At 48.1% G+C, this 19841-nt stretch overlaps 1 protein-coding gene across 1 annotated transcript in view; it reads right to left on the minus strand.

Moving 5' to 3' along the window:
• CCND2 (cyclin D2) overlaps positions 1-19387 on the minus strand; it is a 36648-nt gene extending 17261 nt beyond the window's left edge. The window contains exons 1-4 of the mRNA XM_086610446.1: positions 19193-19387; positions 17418-17633; positions 14505-14664; positions 3403-3533 (exon numbers count right to left, since the gene is read on the minus strand). Coding sequence (XP_086466572.1) covers positions 3403-3533; positions 14505-14664; positions 17418-17633; positions 19193-19387 — 702 coding nt within the window. The remainder of the gene's footprint in view (positions 1-3402; positions 3534-14504; positions 14665-17417; positions 17634-19192) is intronic.
• Between the last annotated feature and the right edge of the window lie 454 nt (positions 19388-19841).

Raw genomic sequence — 19841 nt, forward strand, 5'->3', positions numbered from 1 at the left:
GAAAGACACCCTACTGTCACTTTCCTTCTGTCCTACAAGCCTTCCCAAACATCCCCAGTACGCAGACCGAGCATGGGAAGAGTCAGCTGGGATTGCGATTCAAGCAGGGCTTCACAGGGGAAGCAGCAAGGCGCCCGTCAGCAAACAGAAAGAAGGTGCAGCAGGAAAACCCGTGGGTGTAATTCCTCCAGTGAGGAGCAACTATGCGAGTGAGGAGCTGCACCTAGCTTTACAGGACCTTCTGAGCACGGCCCCATCCAGCACAACTGCAATAACCCAACTGAAAGGTGACTAAAGGAAGGGCTGCATCAGCAACTGATGCTCAAAATGTCTTTGCTGGCAAAAATGATGGCTGAGGGAGGGAAATGCTCTTCCCTGTGACTAGAGAAACGAGGTACAGCTAAGTATCTTGCAGGGTCCCAGTGATGTAGCCCTTGTGGACCAAGCCCATGTGGTCAGCCTGCTTGCCCTCATCTAAGAGCTGAGAATCATCAGCACCATGCAGTCCTGTCCATGCTGAAAAAGAGCAAGGAGGGCAAAGAACCTTGTGACCACACAGGGAAATTCTTAGAGTGGATGAAGAACGACCCTGAACAACTCCCTGGCATCTCCAGAAAGATGGAACCCAGCTATTCAATGGTCGATCAAAATCCACCAAACACATCAAATACAAATACACCAGCAAGGGCTACCTTGCATCTTCCTTCTGATAAGTGTTGAAGTACTGTGGAAGCAGTAACAGAAGTTTATCTGGAGCTTAACAGTACAGAGGAACATGGTCTGGTGATGGAAAGGCTGCATCGTTAATCAGACGGCATAGCCATGTGCTCTACTGAGGGCGCCTGTTCTAGGTCTGAGTTTTGGTGGTACCTGAGCACCACTTGCTTCTGCCTTCAAAAAGGACTTCCAAAGGACTACCCAGGGATTCCTGCAGGCAGTGACGTGCTCTGTTCTGCTTCACAGCAGGAGGAGCAGGTGCTGACTTTGTGAAGGCTCTCCCTAAACCTTCCAAATTACTCTCTTCTTCACTCTGCACACCATCCTGTCCCTCCCCTGCTACCATAAGGGCTGTTTGTGTTCCCATTCCTCACCTCATACTGTCATTCCCTTCCTGCCATCATTATCCTTGTCCTGCTGACGACCAAGTTGGTCCATCAGTCAGGCTGTAGTTTCTAGAGTTGTAGTACAAGAAGCTCACAGACGTCAACAGTTAAAGATACTCCTCTCATCCTCATCTTGCCCTGTGGTCCTGCCCTGTGCCACAGTGCTCAGCTCTCCCAGCTGCTTGTGAGGCTGTTGTGGAAATCTCTCAGTCAACTGATCGGGCTTAGAAACCAGGCAAGCGCCCCTGACCCCTCAACTCCAAAACAACAAGTGGTCCTTCCCCACTTCTTTAAGCTGGATCAGTTCCAGGATGGGGTCTGAAACACAAGGGTATGAACAGTTCTGTGGGCACACATCAGCGAAAGCAAGCGTGAAAATAAGCAGCAGCCAAGCAGGTACAACTTCATCTGGCATCATCGTACAACAAGGGAAATCGCAGCAGTGGGGCAACAACCTGTCAGACACTCCACGGAGTTAAGACATGGAGTTATAGAAGAAGCTCTTAGTGGCTTGCACCAACCACTTTCCTTATTCTGTGGATATTCACAACCTTGGCTGAAGACAGCACCTTTGCTAACAAGATGTGAAGTCTCTCCCTGAATCCTCATCTTTCTCTGCCCTGTATTCTCATGTCTCTCTCACATCTGCCCACTTGTCTCAAGAGTCCTCTCGGACATTTTCTGGATGCAGCATCCAAAACTCACCGTGTTACATCCACTCAGACAAACACCCAAGGAGAAAATTTCATTCAGCCAGTAAGTGCCAATATCAGTATCAATAACAGATAATTCTTGTTATCCGCATAAATCAAATAAACTTAATGGATTTACCTAGCCTAAACGTAACAACTGTACAAATAAGCTTTGTGCAACACTTGCACCAGGCCGTGCTGTCTGAACTGTATATAGGATTCTTCTTCTTGCACGCTCCTGCTGCTTACTGTAACGTATCACCACTCTGTTTCTCCACACTTAAAAAAGACACGAAAGAGCAATAGTGCAAAATTGTGCAAAATTTTCATTTACACTGAAATAAATGTACGTTCAATTTCTGCAGCTACTTGATTTACATTATAAGCGTTGAGAATTGGAAATGTTCCTTTTTCTGTGCAAAACCCAGTTCCAATCAAAAGAAATGGGAAGTCCCAGAGCCTCACTTGGAAATCAAGATCAATCTGGTTGAACGAAAAAAGAAAAAGCAAAACTCTTCTCTTTTTTGTTAGCTGGATTATTCCCTTTTAACCGAAATGCAGAATATCTGTTGGAAAAAACAAACTTTCTCTTGACAGTGTTAGCATAGATCTAATAATTGCACAGTGTATTTACTCTGCGAAGTAAAAGTAACAAAAAGTTTTATAGTTAGCACATGTTAAGGACGACGTATTGGAAACTAATACCTCTTATTAGTGACCTGCATTTCAGAAAGCCTCACTCATTTTCTTTCCATGTGAGTGAATTTCATCACGGCCAAACATGTCAGCTTCACAAGAGACAAAACTCCTGTTTACCCACAGACCGAAAAGGCTTTGGATTGGCAGGAGCGTAAGCTCTGCCCACAGTGTCCCACCAACATGGGGGTGCAGCAGTAGAAGGCACCTGGGTGCTCCTGTCAGTCCCCCCAGCTTTCTGCTGAGACTGCCGTGCAGAGCCGTCAGGTTTGGGTTGTCTGATGTCCTCACTGGAAGCTGACACCAGACCAGGAAACTCACTTTTGAGTGAGTTTGAGCGCTACTGAAGTGCCATCAGATTCGTCTCTCCTATTGACAGGACCTTCTGACAAGCCAAGAAATGCCCTTCACGGGGCAAGCTTAGTGAAGTTACAGACAAAAACGCAGGCAACCTGGGCTGCACCTGCCTCACACTGTGCCAGTGCTGGAGGATTAGCTCATCATTCACTTCTTTTCAGTCAAAGATTTTTAGATGATACCTCAATGAAGGTCAGAAGAGCAGGTTCAATGCTGTGAATGCAGGACTGGCACACATACTGCCCTGGGGGATGCAGTCTGCCTCCTTGCCCCATCGCCCGAGGCAGTACCCAAGGCAGCTTCCCGCTCTATCAAGGCTGATCATCAGCCAGGGCAGGCAGAGCAGGCTCTCCCCACCACACTGCTGAACAAAACATGAATGAAAATTGATCCTGGGAAGCCAAGGCGCTCTGGACATCCAAAGCACTGCAGCCAAGGTGCCAGGTCCACGCCTGCAACCCGCTCGCTCCAGGAGCTCCTTCCTCCAGTTTGATGGCCCAGTTCTCCACCACACTCTCAGAAGTGAAAGGAGAAGAGGAATGTGGGACACTCACCACATCTGTGTTTGTGATCTTGGCCAGGAGGTCTGTGAGGCTGTCCCCATCATCGAGCTGAAGGCCACAGATGGCTGCTCCCACACTTCCAGTTGCTATCATTGACGGTGGGTACATGGCAAAGTTAAAATCTGCAAGAACAGATCTGGGAATTAGTCCAAGCCCAGATCAGAAAAGCTGCAAAACATCAGAGGCAAGCAACATAAAAAAAAAAAAACACACCCAAGAATGAAAAAAGGGGAAGTAGAAGAAAGGGAAAAGTGTCACTCTTTTTGGTCCGGCGGAGCTCATTAGTCACGCTGCTCATCACAAGCAGTCAAAGGAGGGGTAACAGATCTGCAAATTAAAATGGAAATGCGGTTCGGTCTTTTATTCTCACTGATGCATAAAGTAAACCTGGACAATTTTTAATAGTCTTTCCTTAGTTTTAAAGCTCTCTGTAATTTATGTCAGAAACGTGGGTCTTGGTCACATTAGAGCTCTCTGTATAACCGGAAAACTAACTGGAATAAAGTATCACAAAAGACTGAACTGAGATTTTTAGTTTAAAGACTTAATTAACTCAAGCATTTAAAGACCTGTCCAGAAAAGAGATTTTAATTAATGATTCATCTTTACCACCTTTGCAATTAGGAAGTTGAGAACATTTACAGCCCATAGATACGTAATCAAAGGAAAAAAGAAAGACCACGTTTGTCATTGCTATTATTTCTTGATAAGCAAGTTGAAAATACTTTTCTAAACTTTGTCTCACATCTGTGGAGATCAGGAGAGAAATGAAAGTAAAACTAAAGCTTCTTGTGACCTTTATAAGGCAACTTTATGGTTTATGATACTGCCATAGGCACTGGTTTATCGGTATGTCTTATCAAATACCATTTCCGGGAAATCTTCTAGGTTACTGACACCACCTAAAACGAAACTTGGTTTGCAAGTTCTTTGGTTCGACAATAACTCATTCACAAACCCTTCGCTACCAGTTTTTAGTTGGGGAAACGGGGAGAAGGAAACCCAAGTAATACTTAATATGAAATAAACCACAATCAATATATTCAGCCTATTTATAGAAACAGATTGTTAGAGAAAACGGCCCTTCTGTTAAGGGCAGATCTCAAGTCCTCTCTCTTCAGCTAGCACAAATTCTGTAACCCTGTTGACGTCTGCGTAACCGTTCGAGTTTTAGACACATGGAGAGTTGTTCTCGGCCTCCCAGACTCTGAGCTGGCAGACACTGCAATCGCTGTGGAGACGGCAATGTCTTCTCCGGGCTGGAATATGTCCCTGGGACCCACGAGGAATGAAGCAGTCAGGTAAGAATGGTACTCAGGTCATAACGTTCACCCAGACTGGTGGGGGATGTAAGAAGTGGGGAGAGAAAAGGAGGAGCTGAAACCCTGACATGGATTTATCTGTCTCACAAAGCCACCAGGAGGTGACCACCTGCAAGCCCACCATTGCACGCTGCTGAAGCCCACTGTCCTTCCTCCCGGGGGAGCTCAGCAGACATCACGCTCTGACAAACTCTCCTAAAGGTGCAAATTCCCACCAACTGAAGCAACGAATATGGTCTGTCATTACTACAAAAATAATAACTATGCACTACTGTAATAGTAAGAACCCATCGTAGATAGGAAAGCTGATGATCTTGGAAATTAAGTTATATTGCCCCCACTGATGAGTCAACAGGAAAGCGTTGACTCCTATTTCTGAGTGCAGGACACAGCCCAGAGGATGCTGATCTCAGCACCTGTCAAGGTAACAGGAATTGCACTTTCACGACCAAAACTGCAAAATTTAGCTCACCTGGATTTATGCACACACATGCAAGAGCTGGCCCCATCCAGCCTGTAAGTGGGTGACCAGGGAAAATAGATGAGGTTTCCTGACCTAGCACATGCACCCTCCGCAGAGCCCACCCTTTCCCTCAGTGTCTCAGCCTCTGGTTGCACTTACCATCGGGCCAGACTTCGAGAGCAGGCCATAAATACAGTGGGATGTTAAGGTCTCGAAACGACCCTTATTCTATGCCGGTTTAACTCTTTTCTTACTCATTGCTACTGGTGGAGGGACCTCAGGACTCGGCTTTGCAGTAGCTCATTCCTGTGGGTTGATTTGGTAGCTAGTGGCTCCATGGAAGAAGTGCGATGGCTGGGCCACCAGTTTATAAAGTCCAATATGAAGAGCAGGAATGGTTCAAGGACTCTGGTAACCAAAGGTTTTTATAAAGGCTGCAGATGTTTATGTGCTTGAGTGACTGTCCAGAGTCTCCTCCCTGTCCGCAGTGCAAATAACAAACGTCTATAAAATTTAAGAATGTTCAAACATTTATGGAAGAGACCTAGTGTCCCCAAAATCTGCTGTCATCTCCCTACTGCAATTCATCAGCAATCTCACTACTTTCTTTCGAAAAGGGATACGTTAAAGAAGACGGCATCTTCCCAGGTCTGTTTCTCCTCTCGTACACGCTGCCTTTGCTTGGGTTTGCAAATGCCATGTGCTTACATTGGCCCACTTGGCCAAGGAGGCCCTGAGTTGGGATGTGACTCCCACATTTAAATCTTTGGACTTATCAAACCGTCTGTCTCCTAGTTAAGCATGGGAACTATGGGTGGCAACGGACTTTCCATAATTTATCCCTCTTTGCCTCGAGTTTTGGGGAAGACATAGTAAAAAGATGATGTGAAACCTCTCGAACTCTGCTGACCTTTGGACAGTCCCTATGGAAGCTACGATGCAGCGGGTGAGAACCAAACCTCACTCCCTCCCACCCATCCTTTGAGCCAGCAGCAGGGAGAAATGGACTCACTCGGAGGTCTGGGTGGACCCACATCCTCATGCGTGGTCACAGAGCCCCCCTGGAGCAGCTTCACCCAGCCCCAGGCGGCTGGTGGGGAGACCCAAGTGATGGAGAGCTCCCATGTCTTGCACTCAACGCTCAGCACGGGCCAGGCGTGGCGGGCTGAGCGAAGGACACAGCTCCAGCCTGCCCTCTGAACTTCCTTGCCTCCTAGGGGCTTGCATCAGGACCTTCACATTATCCAAACGCTGGTTTTCTCGTGGTTGGTTTTATATCTACTCCCAGAAACCGTCTTCCTAGGAAGCCGAATAAAGAGCCACAGTGCCCCTGCCAACTAGCACTGCTGTAGGTCTGCTTCCACGTGGGGTCACATGAGAACATTTCTATGCCCAATAACCTTGTTAGTTCCCTTAATGTCATTCATAATGCAAATGAGACAGCGAGCGAATGGCCAGAGGCCCAGAGTGACTAAAGCTCAGCATCCAGAAAGTCTTACATTGCCTCTAGCTCTAAACTAACTTCCCTCCATAACAAGCACCATAAACTTGGCTATCAAAGCTACACATGCCCAGTCTTTGTTGTACAACAGGCAGCGATTTGTATCACTGGCTTCTATTTTTAGCATATTAATTAACTACTGCAACTGGTGAGGCAAGTGTCTCCAACTGGAGAGTGTGGCGCCATTGTCTGAAGTCATCACCTCATCTCGCGCTATTGAAAATCATGGCAGTGACCCTCCTGCTGATATGAATTTAACCTGACATGCCCACAAAGGGATGGGGGGTGGTGCACCAATTTTGTGCACATGGTTCTCCACATCACCCTGGACCCTATTAGTGTGGAAAGAGCTCATTGAAAGAAAAGAAGCCACATTGTGCTGGGCCACCTAGAGGGTTGAATAGAAAAGGCTGAGGAAAAGAGCAGGCAGCGGAATAAAGGCCGTAATTAACATATTTCCATATTCAAGCAAAGCAATAACTACGTGAAATGTTTGTCAAGGTGCAATGAAAGCATAAATACTAAGTACCGTATCTGAGGGGATGCAGAACCCCCCTCTGAGACCCTTACATTCCATCGAGAAATTCAAAACAAGCTTTTTACATGTTATTTCCAACTATAAACCTCTATCCTCGCTTCCTCTGTGATAACAATCCAAGTCCCACCACTGTCACTCAATTTTCATACAGGTAAAACTGCCTCCAGAATTAAGTTATGAGCTTGCCCTGAGATTTAAAAAAAAAAAAAAAAAAAAAAAAAAAATCAAAATAAAAGAGGGAGAGAGAGGACTTAAAACATATGACGCTGAAACATGCGCTTTTACTTAAAATTCTTGTTGGAGATGATAAACCCTGAATTACAGAGGGAATCTTATAAAAAACACTTCTTACTGGACACCTGAAGCAAGGCTATGGGCTAAATCCTTCTTTCGGACCTATGTGCAACCTTGGTTAATGGGCACCCAGAGCCTACACCGAAGACACGGCTCTGACTCTAACTTTGCTGTGATTTATGCAATTCCATGGCAAAGTACAAAAACGTCTTTTTGTAGTGCAAAACGTCTAGAGGAGTAGTGCAGCAATGTGTAGTCGACAAGAATCTGACATGAGCACACCAACACTTCAAGGAAGAAACAAGTTCTTAGAAAGCAGGATTTGTTTTAACTTCTGTTCCCAGGCAGTAAACACCAGAAACCATCCTATCCCCATTTTGGTATCACTTTTTTCCTAAAGGACCTTAAAAACAAGGGACCAACCTTGCACAATCCCACTGACTTCAGTGTTGGAAATAAAAAAAAGGCCAAAATAAGAAACAGTGCCCTTTGAAACACAGCCACCTCCGGACCAGGCTGCTGGAGTCATCACGCAAATTCAGGGTACCCTGAACCCGCACCCTGCTTTCAGGCTGGAGCTAACACTGCCAGGGCACGAACGTCTGCGTGTGCCCAGGACGGTTCCGTGCCAGCGCGGCACGCGTAAGCGATGGCCAGGTTCTCGGGCCCTGCGCACCGCGGCTCAGCTCTTTTGCTGGCTCTCTCCTGATCCAGGGGACTTCACTACCTCCGAGCCAGGAAAAAGCAAGGTTGACAGTCAGTGTAAAGCAGGAGGGAACTGGAGGCAGGAACCCAGAGAGGTCCCGCAAGGGGAAGCCCTTACTCTCAGACAATAAATGAAAACTGCCGGAAGGAAAAGAGTGCTGACAAATATCCAGGCTGAACGTGCTCAGTGTGCCAAAGCCAGGTGGGAACTCTTACCTTCTCACAAAGACCCTTGTTACTGCTCTGGCCGCTGGCTGTTTAACAGCCAGTTTTCATCCCTATAATTTGATAGAGGTTTATTTTCAGAGTTGCAAATGCAGAATTGGAAACTCTGTCTTGAGCAACCCCCTCCTCCTTCTCCAACTCCCTGCTTCTCACAGGATAAAGAGAAAAAAAAAAAAGAAAAAAAAAAGAAAAAAAAAAAAAGGAATGTTACCTCCATCAGGAGAACAGAATCATGACAGTCACTGATATCGGTTTATGACATAGGTAACGGTCAAACTTCACTGAGCCAGTGACTGCACTAGGAGGACAAGCATGGATCTATACTTAACCAGGTAAGTTTAAAAGAAAGGTCTAAGGAAACAACATAAGTAGTGAAATTTAATTCTTGCTTGTTTGGATGCAAATGCAATTCCAGCGTCAGTGTGCTACTTTTTCAAACGCAGTTGGTTTTAACAGCATTGGCCATTTTTTTTACTTGCTCTCATATTTCTCCAAGACACAGCAATTTTTCCCCATATTAACTATTTCTGCTTTTAAAGGCAAAACCAGATGACTCATCAGCCCTTCAGAAAAGGGCATGCTAGTGCCAAGAACGACCAAACAAAAAGCTAAGTAAAATAGGATGCATACCTGCTTCTATTCTTTGAGCAGATGGGAGGGCAGGCACCTAATTCTGTTCCTGGGCTACAGCAAGGCACAAGGTGTGGCCTTTATACAAATGGGTCTAAAGTATCCTAGATGCTAATGCTACCTCACAACCATCCAAGTGAGGTAGAGGCAGGGAAACACGGTGAACAGTCTATGTAAAGTATATGAGCACTCAGTACAACATGCTTATTAGCTGATCATAAACTCTATTTCTGAACAACTGTTTGCACTGATTATTCATTTGTTCTACATCTTCGGTAAGGAAGCCTAACCAAAGATCAGGATTATGCTAGCACTTGAACCACCAAAAAAAAAAGTCAGATCTGCAGCTGGTAGGAAGGAGGGCAACTTATCCAGCAGCACAGGAATTACCCTAGCTTGTATCAGCAAAGCCTTTCTTCCTCCACTTCCTTCCACCTCATCTTCCCAGATGTGATGGGTCCTACAACTTAAGGAGTGAGTCTGCTCATACAAAACACTCCCCAGGCCCTGCTTACTCGGTGATGGAGCTTCCATGGTTCTTGTGGCTTCGTTTTGCTGGAGAGCTCAATACACTGATAGGAGCTGCCTCTCCCAGGAGCAAGCAAGAGCCTTCTTTTATATGACAATAAATTCACATGGATTATTCTTTCTTCTGTCGTGCAAGAAGCATTCGTGCAATCGCTGCCACTTTGCAACAAGTATTTTATTTCTAAGAGATTAATCCACACAACAAAGCCTCTGTTGACTTCTTTCTTTCCCTCTGCAAAGAACAGGTCCCAGCTAAAACTCGCGTCACGTTTTTATCCTCTGCAGAGACAGAACCCAATAACTCATACATTGGTTGATGGAGAAGGATGTAAAGTAGGCTTGTTCAGCAGGAGTCCTGAGGACCGAACATGCCTCGTGGTGTTACAAGGCATTCTGTGTGGTTACCCTCCAGATCAGTAGGGCTGTGGGCCTCATCTTGCAGTCTTTGCTCAGACAACACTCCCATTGACTCCCACAGAACTTCTGTCTGAGTACGGACCCAGGATTTGGCCCAGAATTGAAAAAAAAAAAAAGCCTTCTCAGCTTTCAAATGTAGATGATTAATGTCCCAGAGACAGTGGGCAGAGGTTGGCACGCTGTACAAAACTGACTTAAAGCTGAAATTTTTCTCCTCTTTCTTAGCCTCTTTGCAGACACAGGCTTTGAAAGTCACTGGTCTATGACATGCTGCATTGTATCCATCATGGGAACATCTCACCTGCCATAGGACTCGACTGAAGCACAGAGGAGACCACGCAAAGAGCTGAGTCTAGGGATCTACACAAGTTCCCTTCTGTCTCTGCAAGTCTGCAAAGCTTTCTGCTTCCAACTTTTGCACGCCACTTGAAGAAAACACTGAAAACCTCCTTACTGAGATGCGCCTCTCCATCGCAGCTTGCGTTTGGAGACGCACAGCTCCTCCTTCTGAAAGCCTGACTTGCACAGCCTGCCCTCCCCCAAACCCCATTCCCTGATAGGCACTGAGATAAAAATGGGCATCCTGCACCAAAACAGTGGCACGTACGGCCTCCAACAAGAGAGCACAATGCAAGGAAGCAGCTGGGCATCTGTAACTGAACAGCCTGGCAGAAGATGAAATGAAGGGCACGCTGGAGTCAAGCAAATTAATGCACGGTCCTCTTCTGCTCTGCACGTCACTCTGTAACTGGTGCCCCTTCCTGCTCCGCTTCCCTGGCTTGAAGCATGGCACGTACAAGCAAACAGGCAATCCCAGAGAAAACATTTCCAAACTGTGCAGTGCTGTGCGAAGGGACAGAGAAGGGATGAAGGGTGCAAAGCAACGAAGAGATAGAGGTGGGGTCACGGCAGCAAAGTAACAGGATCCTAGAGAGCAAAACAAGGACAATCTCTACTGGCCTCACAGATAAAACAGCATCCTCCCAAGCTGAAAAAGCAGCACGCATCAGTTTTGCCAAACTATATTATAAGGACGAAGTGTCCAGATGCATCCTCTTAGAGCCTTTAAAATTCAGAAGACTCCTGAAGGAGATTTTAGCTTACACAGGAAGCCATCAGTGGGATGAGGAAACAAATGACATCGTGACAGAGCAGGCTATGCCAGTGCATGTCCATCTATACATTCTTATTGCCCAGCGAGCGAGGCAGCTTGAATTCCCAGCCAACAGATCGAGCTCTCACTTCATGACAGTACCATTTGCATGGCCACAGCACTGGAAGCACAGCCAAGGACAGGCTATGGGCAGACGCCACTTTGAGCCCCTTGCGGCGGAGAAGGAGGCTCCTGAAAGCATTATGAGTGCAGGGCACGGTAAAGAGAAAACATTTTTTTCAGGGAATAAGATTCTGTCTTGCTCAGCAGCTGTATGTTCCGATGGGACCAAAGGCAAAGAGGGATATGTTCCAGTTTCAGTCATGCTCACGTGAATCATTAATCACCACAAGGACTGGGGAGAGGCTGTGGATTTAAATCCATACAGTTTGTTTCAGAAACTGGCCTCAAAATAAAGACAGAGAAACAGAGAGAATGCCAAAATGATAAAACATGACTGAGAGGAATATTCGAAAGAACAAAGTATCGTCTTGTTTTGCATAACATTCAAATAGAAAGAAGAATAGATGAACATCAAAGTGATTCTACACATCCAGCACAACATCCAGTACTGTTAATGGTTGCTCCCCTCTCCGTTCGCCGACACAAAGTATTGTAGGACGGAGATCACAGCTGGCTCTGTAAAAGTAAGGAACACTCAGGAATTTCTGGTCTAACGCTTTTGTTGGGAAACTAAGATGGAGCAGTCGGTGAAGAAGAACTCAGGTTAGAGGAAAAAAGTTCAAAATATGCCAGATTGTGCACGTTATACTAAAGAAGAAGAAAAAGTACTTGAGAGCAGAGAAAGCTGCAAGAAGATGGAAATAAAAAGAGATTCACTGCTGTGCTCCAGACCAGAGCCATCAGCCGGTCAGTGAGGTCAGGTCTGGTAATACCAAAGAGTCAAAACTGGGCTAAAAACACACATGGAGAGAGCAAGGGAAGAGGCAGCCACATGTCAAAGGAGGTCATCCTACTGAAAGGAGGCAAATGGGGAAATGAAACACCAGGCTTAACCCGAGCTGGTGGAGAGCAGAAGCTTTGAGGGAGAAAGGGAAAGAAGAAACATGGCAACCGATGAGAGCTCTGCGACAAACAGGACAAGAAAGGAAATGACAACTGGATCTGGAAGGAAGTCTGACGAGAAGGGGCTTTTCTTCACCAAGGAGGATAAGAACAACTTTGAGAAGAGCAGCAGTGATAGGGAAATATAACAGCAATAACACGACATTTCTATAACGCAAATGGAGGTAGTAGCCTGCTAGTAAACTGGGAATGAGACAGAAAACTGGGAATGAGGGCTTGGGTAAGATCGCTGCTTTTGAAACTGCAAGGGGTCGTGGGTCCTCCTCAAAACTAAATGCCAACACAGCAGTCTGTCAAAAATCAGATGAGAAGAAAAGAAAATCTACAGCCAGCACCATGGTGCCCTGTCATTTGGGAAGCTCCGTACACAGTCAGTTACGTCTTTCACTTGCAAGAAAAGAAGTTGTGACTTGTTGCCTCTTTAAATTCTATGCAAAGGACTTCGGTTCATGGAATTGAGACACATAACATGAGAAGCAGATCACACGTGAAAGAAGTGCATGACTGGGCTAAGGGTGGGAAAGGAGATGCTGTTTTGGATCTCAGTAAATTAACTAGTAAAGCATGGAACTATCCATCAAAGAATTCATGGAGAAAGGGTGGAAAGAAGCTATGGACTTTGGAAACGCCTTCATGGCCCACAGTCCTGCAACGGTTTGGTTATATGGAAAACTTTAGGAGTAGAGGATTACAGACCACAATTTGAAAAGTTAAATCATCATGAAATCTACGTCACTCAAGAAAATGTCCTCTTGGATAAAACAAAACAAAACAATATTGTAGGAGGTGAAAGCAAGAAAAGAGAGGGAAGATTGGTCCAGTTTGGAGGACAACATCCAGGTATGTTGAGGGCTGGTGATGTTGTGAGGATCCAGAGAAATGTTCGTGGTAAAGATCACCTTTATCAGAGAAAAAGGGTAGTGTGAATGAAGGCAAAACTGACAGAACAGATTAAACCTCAAGTAAAAAGTTAATTAGTCCAGAAATGTCTGATGAATTACCAAGAGTGATCCTCCAGACTTTGAGCAATATTTCTATTGAGTCCTGTGGTTTCTTGCCTGAAAACAATCACACAGGAGTGGGAAAAGACTGAAAAGCTTCAGCATCTTGGTAACCAAAAAAATCAGTTTCCCTAACACAGTCCATATAAGAGCCTCTAAAACAGACTGACTGAGATATCACAAACTGGCCTTCATTGTAAAAGCAGTCACTACATCTCAAATACTGAGAAGAAGGCACAGAGGTAGACATGCTTAACCAAAAGCTGCACCCCGTCCTCCTTCACACAGCCAGAACAGTTTCTATCACAAAGGACTAGGTATGTCAAACTCTAGTGAATGCAAACATTGAGCTATATAGTACTTGATAATAACTCTGGAGGACACCACATGCTGTTTATCTGTTCCAGGTCTAGCTTCTAAGAAGTGGTTTAACCATTAATCTTTTGGATCAAAATTAGAGTACACTTATTTTCTAAAAGTCACTGGGGAAAAACAAACAAACAGAAAACAGTGTTTTGCAGACAGGTATAAATTAAAAGCCTCTCTTCCGGAGGAGCAATTATTGTCACCTAAATCTTCAGAAACTGTATTCATATGACAAAAGAGGAGTGTAACGGTTCCCTATGAAACAGACTAGTTTCACTGCTTTCTTGGAGTGAAGTCAGGGAAAGAACCTACACGTTTAAAAAAAGGTAAAAATTGTCATTCCCTATGCTTCAGTAATGTGGTAGTATCACATACATATTAAAACAGAATTTTACCTTTTATCTGGACAGTGTCCAGTTAGTGAAAAATTTACAAACCCCATTAACTGAATGCATTAGCACAACACATTTTGGGCTAATGTGCCGTAAATGCTTCCAGTATTCTGGCTATCCCACATCTGCCCTTACAAACGATCCGTGGCCCTTTGAAAACATTAGCGAACAGGCAAAAGCAGAAAATCCTACAGCCCAAGCCAGTCTTACTGACTTCACCGCCGAAGTGCTGCACGCTTCAGTAGGAGCAGGGCTGCAATGGCCCTACAGCTCCCGACTGCAAGAATTCTGCTATGCACAGTTTCGGAGCTTGATTCATGATACCCTTTTGCAAACAGTCCCACCGGCTTGAGCCGCTCTTCCCGCATCACGTAAGGACGGAGGGGATGAAAAGCCTTTGTACCACCAGTGAGTAATCTGCCCTTTCAACGCGGCGGCGAGCAGCAGGCGCACCCGGAGCACCTTGGCCTACCTGTGGCACAAAGGGCAATGAACGTTTGCGCATGCTTCCGGATCAAAAGCAACTTGTCTTTAGGTAGAGGCAGCTTCCTTAGGATGTGCTCAATGAAATCGTGCGGGGTGATGGCTGCGAGGTTCCACTTCAACTTCCCCAGCACCACCAGCTCCCATTCCTGCAGGGGGGGGGACAGGGACGAGGAAGAGAGAAGAAAAGCCATAAGCAAGTCTGAAAAAACCCCACTTCGCTTATTTCTCTGATTGTAATTATATCACTGCTAAGTTGGTTTTGCTCAAACATTTTTCTCCGTATGCCCCTACTGCTTTGAAGTTGTTGACTTTATTCTTTTTATTCTTTTTTTTTGTTTTTTTTTTAACACTGGACATGTCAAGCTCTACTGAAAATAATGAGACCTGGCAGCTCCTGCCAAGATTTTACTTTTTTTGTATCCAGTGCTGAATGCCCACCCAGAAAGTTTAGCCTGCAATTAGATATTGCCAAGGTCACTGTGGTCCTCTCCTAGTAACTTATTTTAAATGGCTATAGTCCTTACTTTATAGCCATTTAAAGCCCTAGGGATAACCAGGCACAAAAATAACCTAGATATACATTCTTTTTTTTTCAAAACTGAGGAAGTTAGCTTGATGGCATTCTCTCCCAAAACTGTATTCAAAAGCTCATGCAGATAAATCTGACGGTGCTTAAACTACTCCAAGACAGGCTTTGCAGAAAGAAAACGCACGTAACACAGCCAAGAAGTAGCCTGTGTAAATTATCTGCCAATAAATCATGTAGGATCCATTCCCACATTCTTTGCACGCACAAAACTCCCAGCGAAATCAAAGGAAAGCTTGGGCGCGTGTGTAACTGCTGCCTGTTCCCTGCAATGGGATTACATGTAGAAATGGTACCTAATCAACAGATACGGCCACGGGGTTCAAGCAAGGCTAGACCTGCATGCTTCAACACTTAAAATAAGTTTCGAATACCTTACAGTGTCCCGCAGAGCGAACAAAGCTCAGGCCTTGGACTCGTTTCTGCCTCATGCATCAACTATTAGCTATTAACTAAATTCCATGCACTGATTCTGGAGTCCTGATGATGCCTGAGCCCGATGGAGCCCAGCGTGGCGGGGAGCCCCAGCTAAGCTCGTAGAGCTGGCAAGTCAAAAAAAAAAACGTCCTTTAATTTTGCAGCCGAGGAGACGTCAACCAGCGTTGCTGAGAAACCATAAACATGGACCCCACAATGCCATTTCTGCAGTCGTTTCTCTGAATAGACGCCCGCTTTAACAGCAAGTTAACTTTCCTACAGACATTCCTACTGGATTATGACAGAGCCCTCCATAGCTTGAAAAATCTTATGTTCACGTATGTAACCGGTCCCAGAAACTAGATAGCTTTTTTTTTTTCTTTCTAATGAAAACCTGTAAAATATTTGAACATAATGGCAATTATGTTAACTAAGGACTGATCTTCCCAACACTGCTAACTCGACAGGTTTTGATATAGAAGAGCACTTAATCCAGTGGACTGAAGAAAGGGCAGCACTTAAAACACATGCTTAAACCCACACGGCACAAAAAGGTGGGCACATTGCTCCACGTCTTCTCGCACGGGGGCCACGGCACTTACCCCGAACAGTCCGTACCACCAACGGGACCCCTCATGCCTGTGACAGCCACGGCAGGGTTTGCGGCGCAAAGCTCTTTACTCTGCAGAAGCGTGAGCTCCCAACCCCTCCCCGGGGGGAATTCCCATTGCCTTCACCCAGTGATTCATAGGAGAAATTCTCCTGGGATTCGGCTGGCATCGCGCGTTCACCAGGATCTGTGAGAACAAAGCTATCTGGCTGAATGGACATCTCACTGGGAGGCTTAAATACTTGCCTCTATACCAAGAGGTGCTTTGCAAATATTAATTGTTCCATTAAATAACGTTGATCCTTTTTGTTTCTGCTTTCACCACATCCCAACAGGACGTAGTAGGAGGATCTACCATGAGAAGCACCAGACACAGCCTTTCACTTACGGCGATGTTCAACCGCCATCAATTTCCATCTCGCCACCTGCCTCGGCGATCACCTACGGGGAACCACGTTCGCAGAAGCCGCAGGAACAAGGCTGCCCCTTCCCAAATCATAAAACCGGCCATTCAACCGCGGGCACCTCAGCCTTCCTGGATGCCAACCGACGGCAAAACACCCCCCGGGTTCCAGCAAGGTGGGGAACCCACCCTGCCCTGCGGCACCGCCGGGCACCGACAGCAGCTCAACCGGCGGGCAGCCGCCCGGCGTCTTGCGGGGCGCTGCGCAGCCGGCGGCCCCCCGCGGCGGCTCCCCCCTCCGCCGCCGCCGGGGGCGCGGGGCCGCCTGGCAGCCGCTCAAGGGGTGAAGTCACGCCCGGTGCCGCGTGTCTGCCGCCAGGTGGCGCCGCCGCCCCGCGCCGCCCGCCCCGCGCACGTGCGCCCGGCGCCTCCCTCCCGGCGAGGGGACACCCGCGCCCGCGGGGCGACACGCGGCGTGGGGCCGCGGGGGGGGGGGGGGCAGGTGGGGGGTACGACACGGTCCCCGCCACCACCCCAGCCCCGGCGGCGCTGCGCCCGTCACCGCGGCGGGGAGCGGGTCTGAATGTCGCACGGTGGGGCGGCTTCGGAAGACCAGAGTGCGCCGGGCAGAGATCCCCTGTGTGTGTGTGTGTCCCCTCCCCGGCCCGCCCCGGCACCGTGCGCCTGCGGTTTCGGGTCGATCCTCGTGTAAGATCGTGTAAAACCCTGTGAAAAGCGTGATTTTTAAAAGGCAGGCGGGGGGAGGGGTGGGTGGGGGTGTAGGTGGCCAAGGTGCCCGCTCGCCGTGCAAGAAAGGGCGAGGGAAGGAGAAGGTGGCCAGCGCCGAGAGCTGCCGGCGAGAAGGTGGAAGGGGGCTGCTTACCAGCAGCTCTTGGAGTTTGATGGAATTGTCCGTATATATGCACAGCTTCTCGGCTGTGAGGGGGATTGTCTCTTTGAGCTTGGAGGCCAGGAACATGCACACTGCCCCCAGCAGCTGCAGATGGCACTTTCGGGTGGGCACCACAGCTAAGAATCTGTCCAAGTAATTCATGGCCAGAGGGAAAACTTCTTCTTCACACTTCTGCTCTTCACAGACCTGCAAGCGAGGAGCGTGGGGAGCACAGGGCAGTGGGGTTGAGAGGGGTGGGAGGGGTTGGGGGCGAAGAAGAGAGAAAGAAACAAGAAAGAAAAAATAAACAAATGAGTGATGCCACGAAATAGACCACTGCCTTCCTGCTATGGCTCCTGCTATTTTTGTTTCCCGGGGAGCTAAATTTTGGGGGAGGGGGAGATCTCTGGAGAGGCTGGGAAGGCTGTCAATCGGCTTTCACATTCCTTTAGTTCATTCAGTAAGAAATGAATTCAAGACACTGTGTGGGAGAGCCGAAAAGCCCCATCCAGCAGCAAGCGAGCAGCCTCAGACTTTTTTTTTTTTTTGCGACCCAATTTTTTCCTTTTTTTTTTTTTTTATTTCGTCATATTTTCAAAAAATCGATAAAAATATCAAAACTTCCCCGGGGGTCCCGATTTTGGTGCCGGTGGCATCTCGGGACGGTTCTCTATCGTTTCCGACAATTGCAAAAATTCCCCCGGGGGGTGTCCCCCAGCCCTGAGCCCCCGATCCGGCGGCGGGGGGGGGGGGGGAAGGACGGGAGACACAGCGAGGGCGAGGTGGGGTGGGGAGAGCCCGAGCAGCCTGGCTCCTTTTAGCAGGAGCGAGCGAGAAAATCATTTCAAAAATTTACCAAAAATCGGAGCCAGGGAGAAAAAGTACAAATCGCACATGAAAACCAAGCAGGGAGTCTGGTCTTTCCAACGCAGGGGGTTTGGTCCGGGAAAGGTCCCCCCAAAAGGAGATCCGAAGGGGCAAATGATGGGTGGTCGGGCCAGGGTAAAGCAGGCGAGTCTGCGGGGATCCGGGCCCGCTGCCGCCCCGCCTGAAGTATCGGGGCGAACGGAGGGGGTTCGCCGCTCGCTCGGGCTTCCCGACAGCCCCCCGCCAGGCCGGGGGGGCCGGGGGGCAGCGGCGGGGGGCATCTCCGAGCCCCTTCTCGGGAAGGAGGGGGGGAAGACGGGCTCGGCGGCTCCGAGCAGAGTTGCAAGCAACGCAACATGGCGAAAAAAAGGCACGTCCTCACCACTGCATACGTGGGCACGAACTCCTCGCCGGGCAAAACGCGGGGGGCACTGGGCACCCCTCGTCCGTCGCGTCGCCCCGGGCGCAGCTCCCTTTTCTCAGAAAAGCCTCAATCTCAAGCGCTCCCAGCCGCCCGCAGCCGGAGGCGGCTTTTCTTTTGCTTTTTAATTGCAAATGACTTTTCCAACCCTCTCCCCCGCTTCCTCCCCTCCTGCACCCCGCTTTGCAACAGCCCCCCGGCAGGGCCGATTTCCACCACGGGCTGGAGATGCTCCCCGCGCCCCTTCCCCCACCGCACCGCAACGGGTGAGTTCAGGAGGGGGTGGTGAGGGGGGGGGAAGGAGAAGAACCCCCACCGTGACCGGAGGGGCGAGAAGCTGCGAGGGGAGAAGGGACGAGGCGAGGCGGAGGTGCTGCCCGCGGCGGGGAGCCTGAAGCCGGCCACCCGGCCTCTCCCGCCCCCCCCCGCCCCGGCGGCACCGCTCCGAAGGGCCAGGGGAAGGCGCCGGGATACAAACCTCCAGCATCCAAGTGGCCACCATCCTCCTCATGAAGGGCTGGATGTCCTTCTGGACGCACTTGAAGTAGGAGCACTGGGGCAGATACCTCTCCTCTATGGTTAGTAAGTTGTGCAAAACGCGGTCATCGTTGAGCAAGTTTGGGTCAAGCAGAGCTCTCCTCATGGGATTCACCTCGCAGCACAGCAGCTCCATGTTTCCAAAGAGATCTCCGTCTTTCTCTGATGGAAAAGTTCTTTTTTTTTTTTTTTTTTTTTCGGAGGGGGGAAAGGGGGTGGGGAAAGGAGAGGGGTAAAGGAGGAGGGGTAGGTGGGTGGGAGGAAGACGGCAGGGCTTTCCAGCTCGCTCCTGCCTCCCTTGAAACTCGTCTCCTCTCTCTTGATTTCTAGCCTAAAGTTGAAGCAAAGTGACGCAACTCGCCTGGGCAGGCAGTTCTCTCTCTCTTGTTATTATGGAGAACAGCAGCTGGTCAGACGTAACATCAAACGCGGTTGTGTTTTTTTTTTTTTTTTCCCCTCTCTATAAGCTAACAAGGAACCAGGAGGCCCTCGTATAGGGACACACACACACAAATGACAGCTTCTCTTTTTTCTTCCTTCCAGCGACCAAATGAAATCCGCTCCACGCTTTTCTTCTGTGGGAGCCCGTC

The sequence above is a fragment of the Tauraco erythrolophus genome, chromosome 4, assembly GCF_009769465.1.
Source record: "Tauraco erythrolophus isolate bTauEry1 chromosome 4, bTauEry1.pri, whole genome shotgun sequence".
Taxonomy (NCBI): domain Eukaryota; kingdom Metazoa; phylum Chordata; class Aves; order Musophagiformes; family Musophagidae; genus Tauraco; species Tauraco erythrolophus.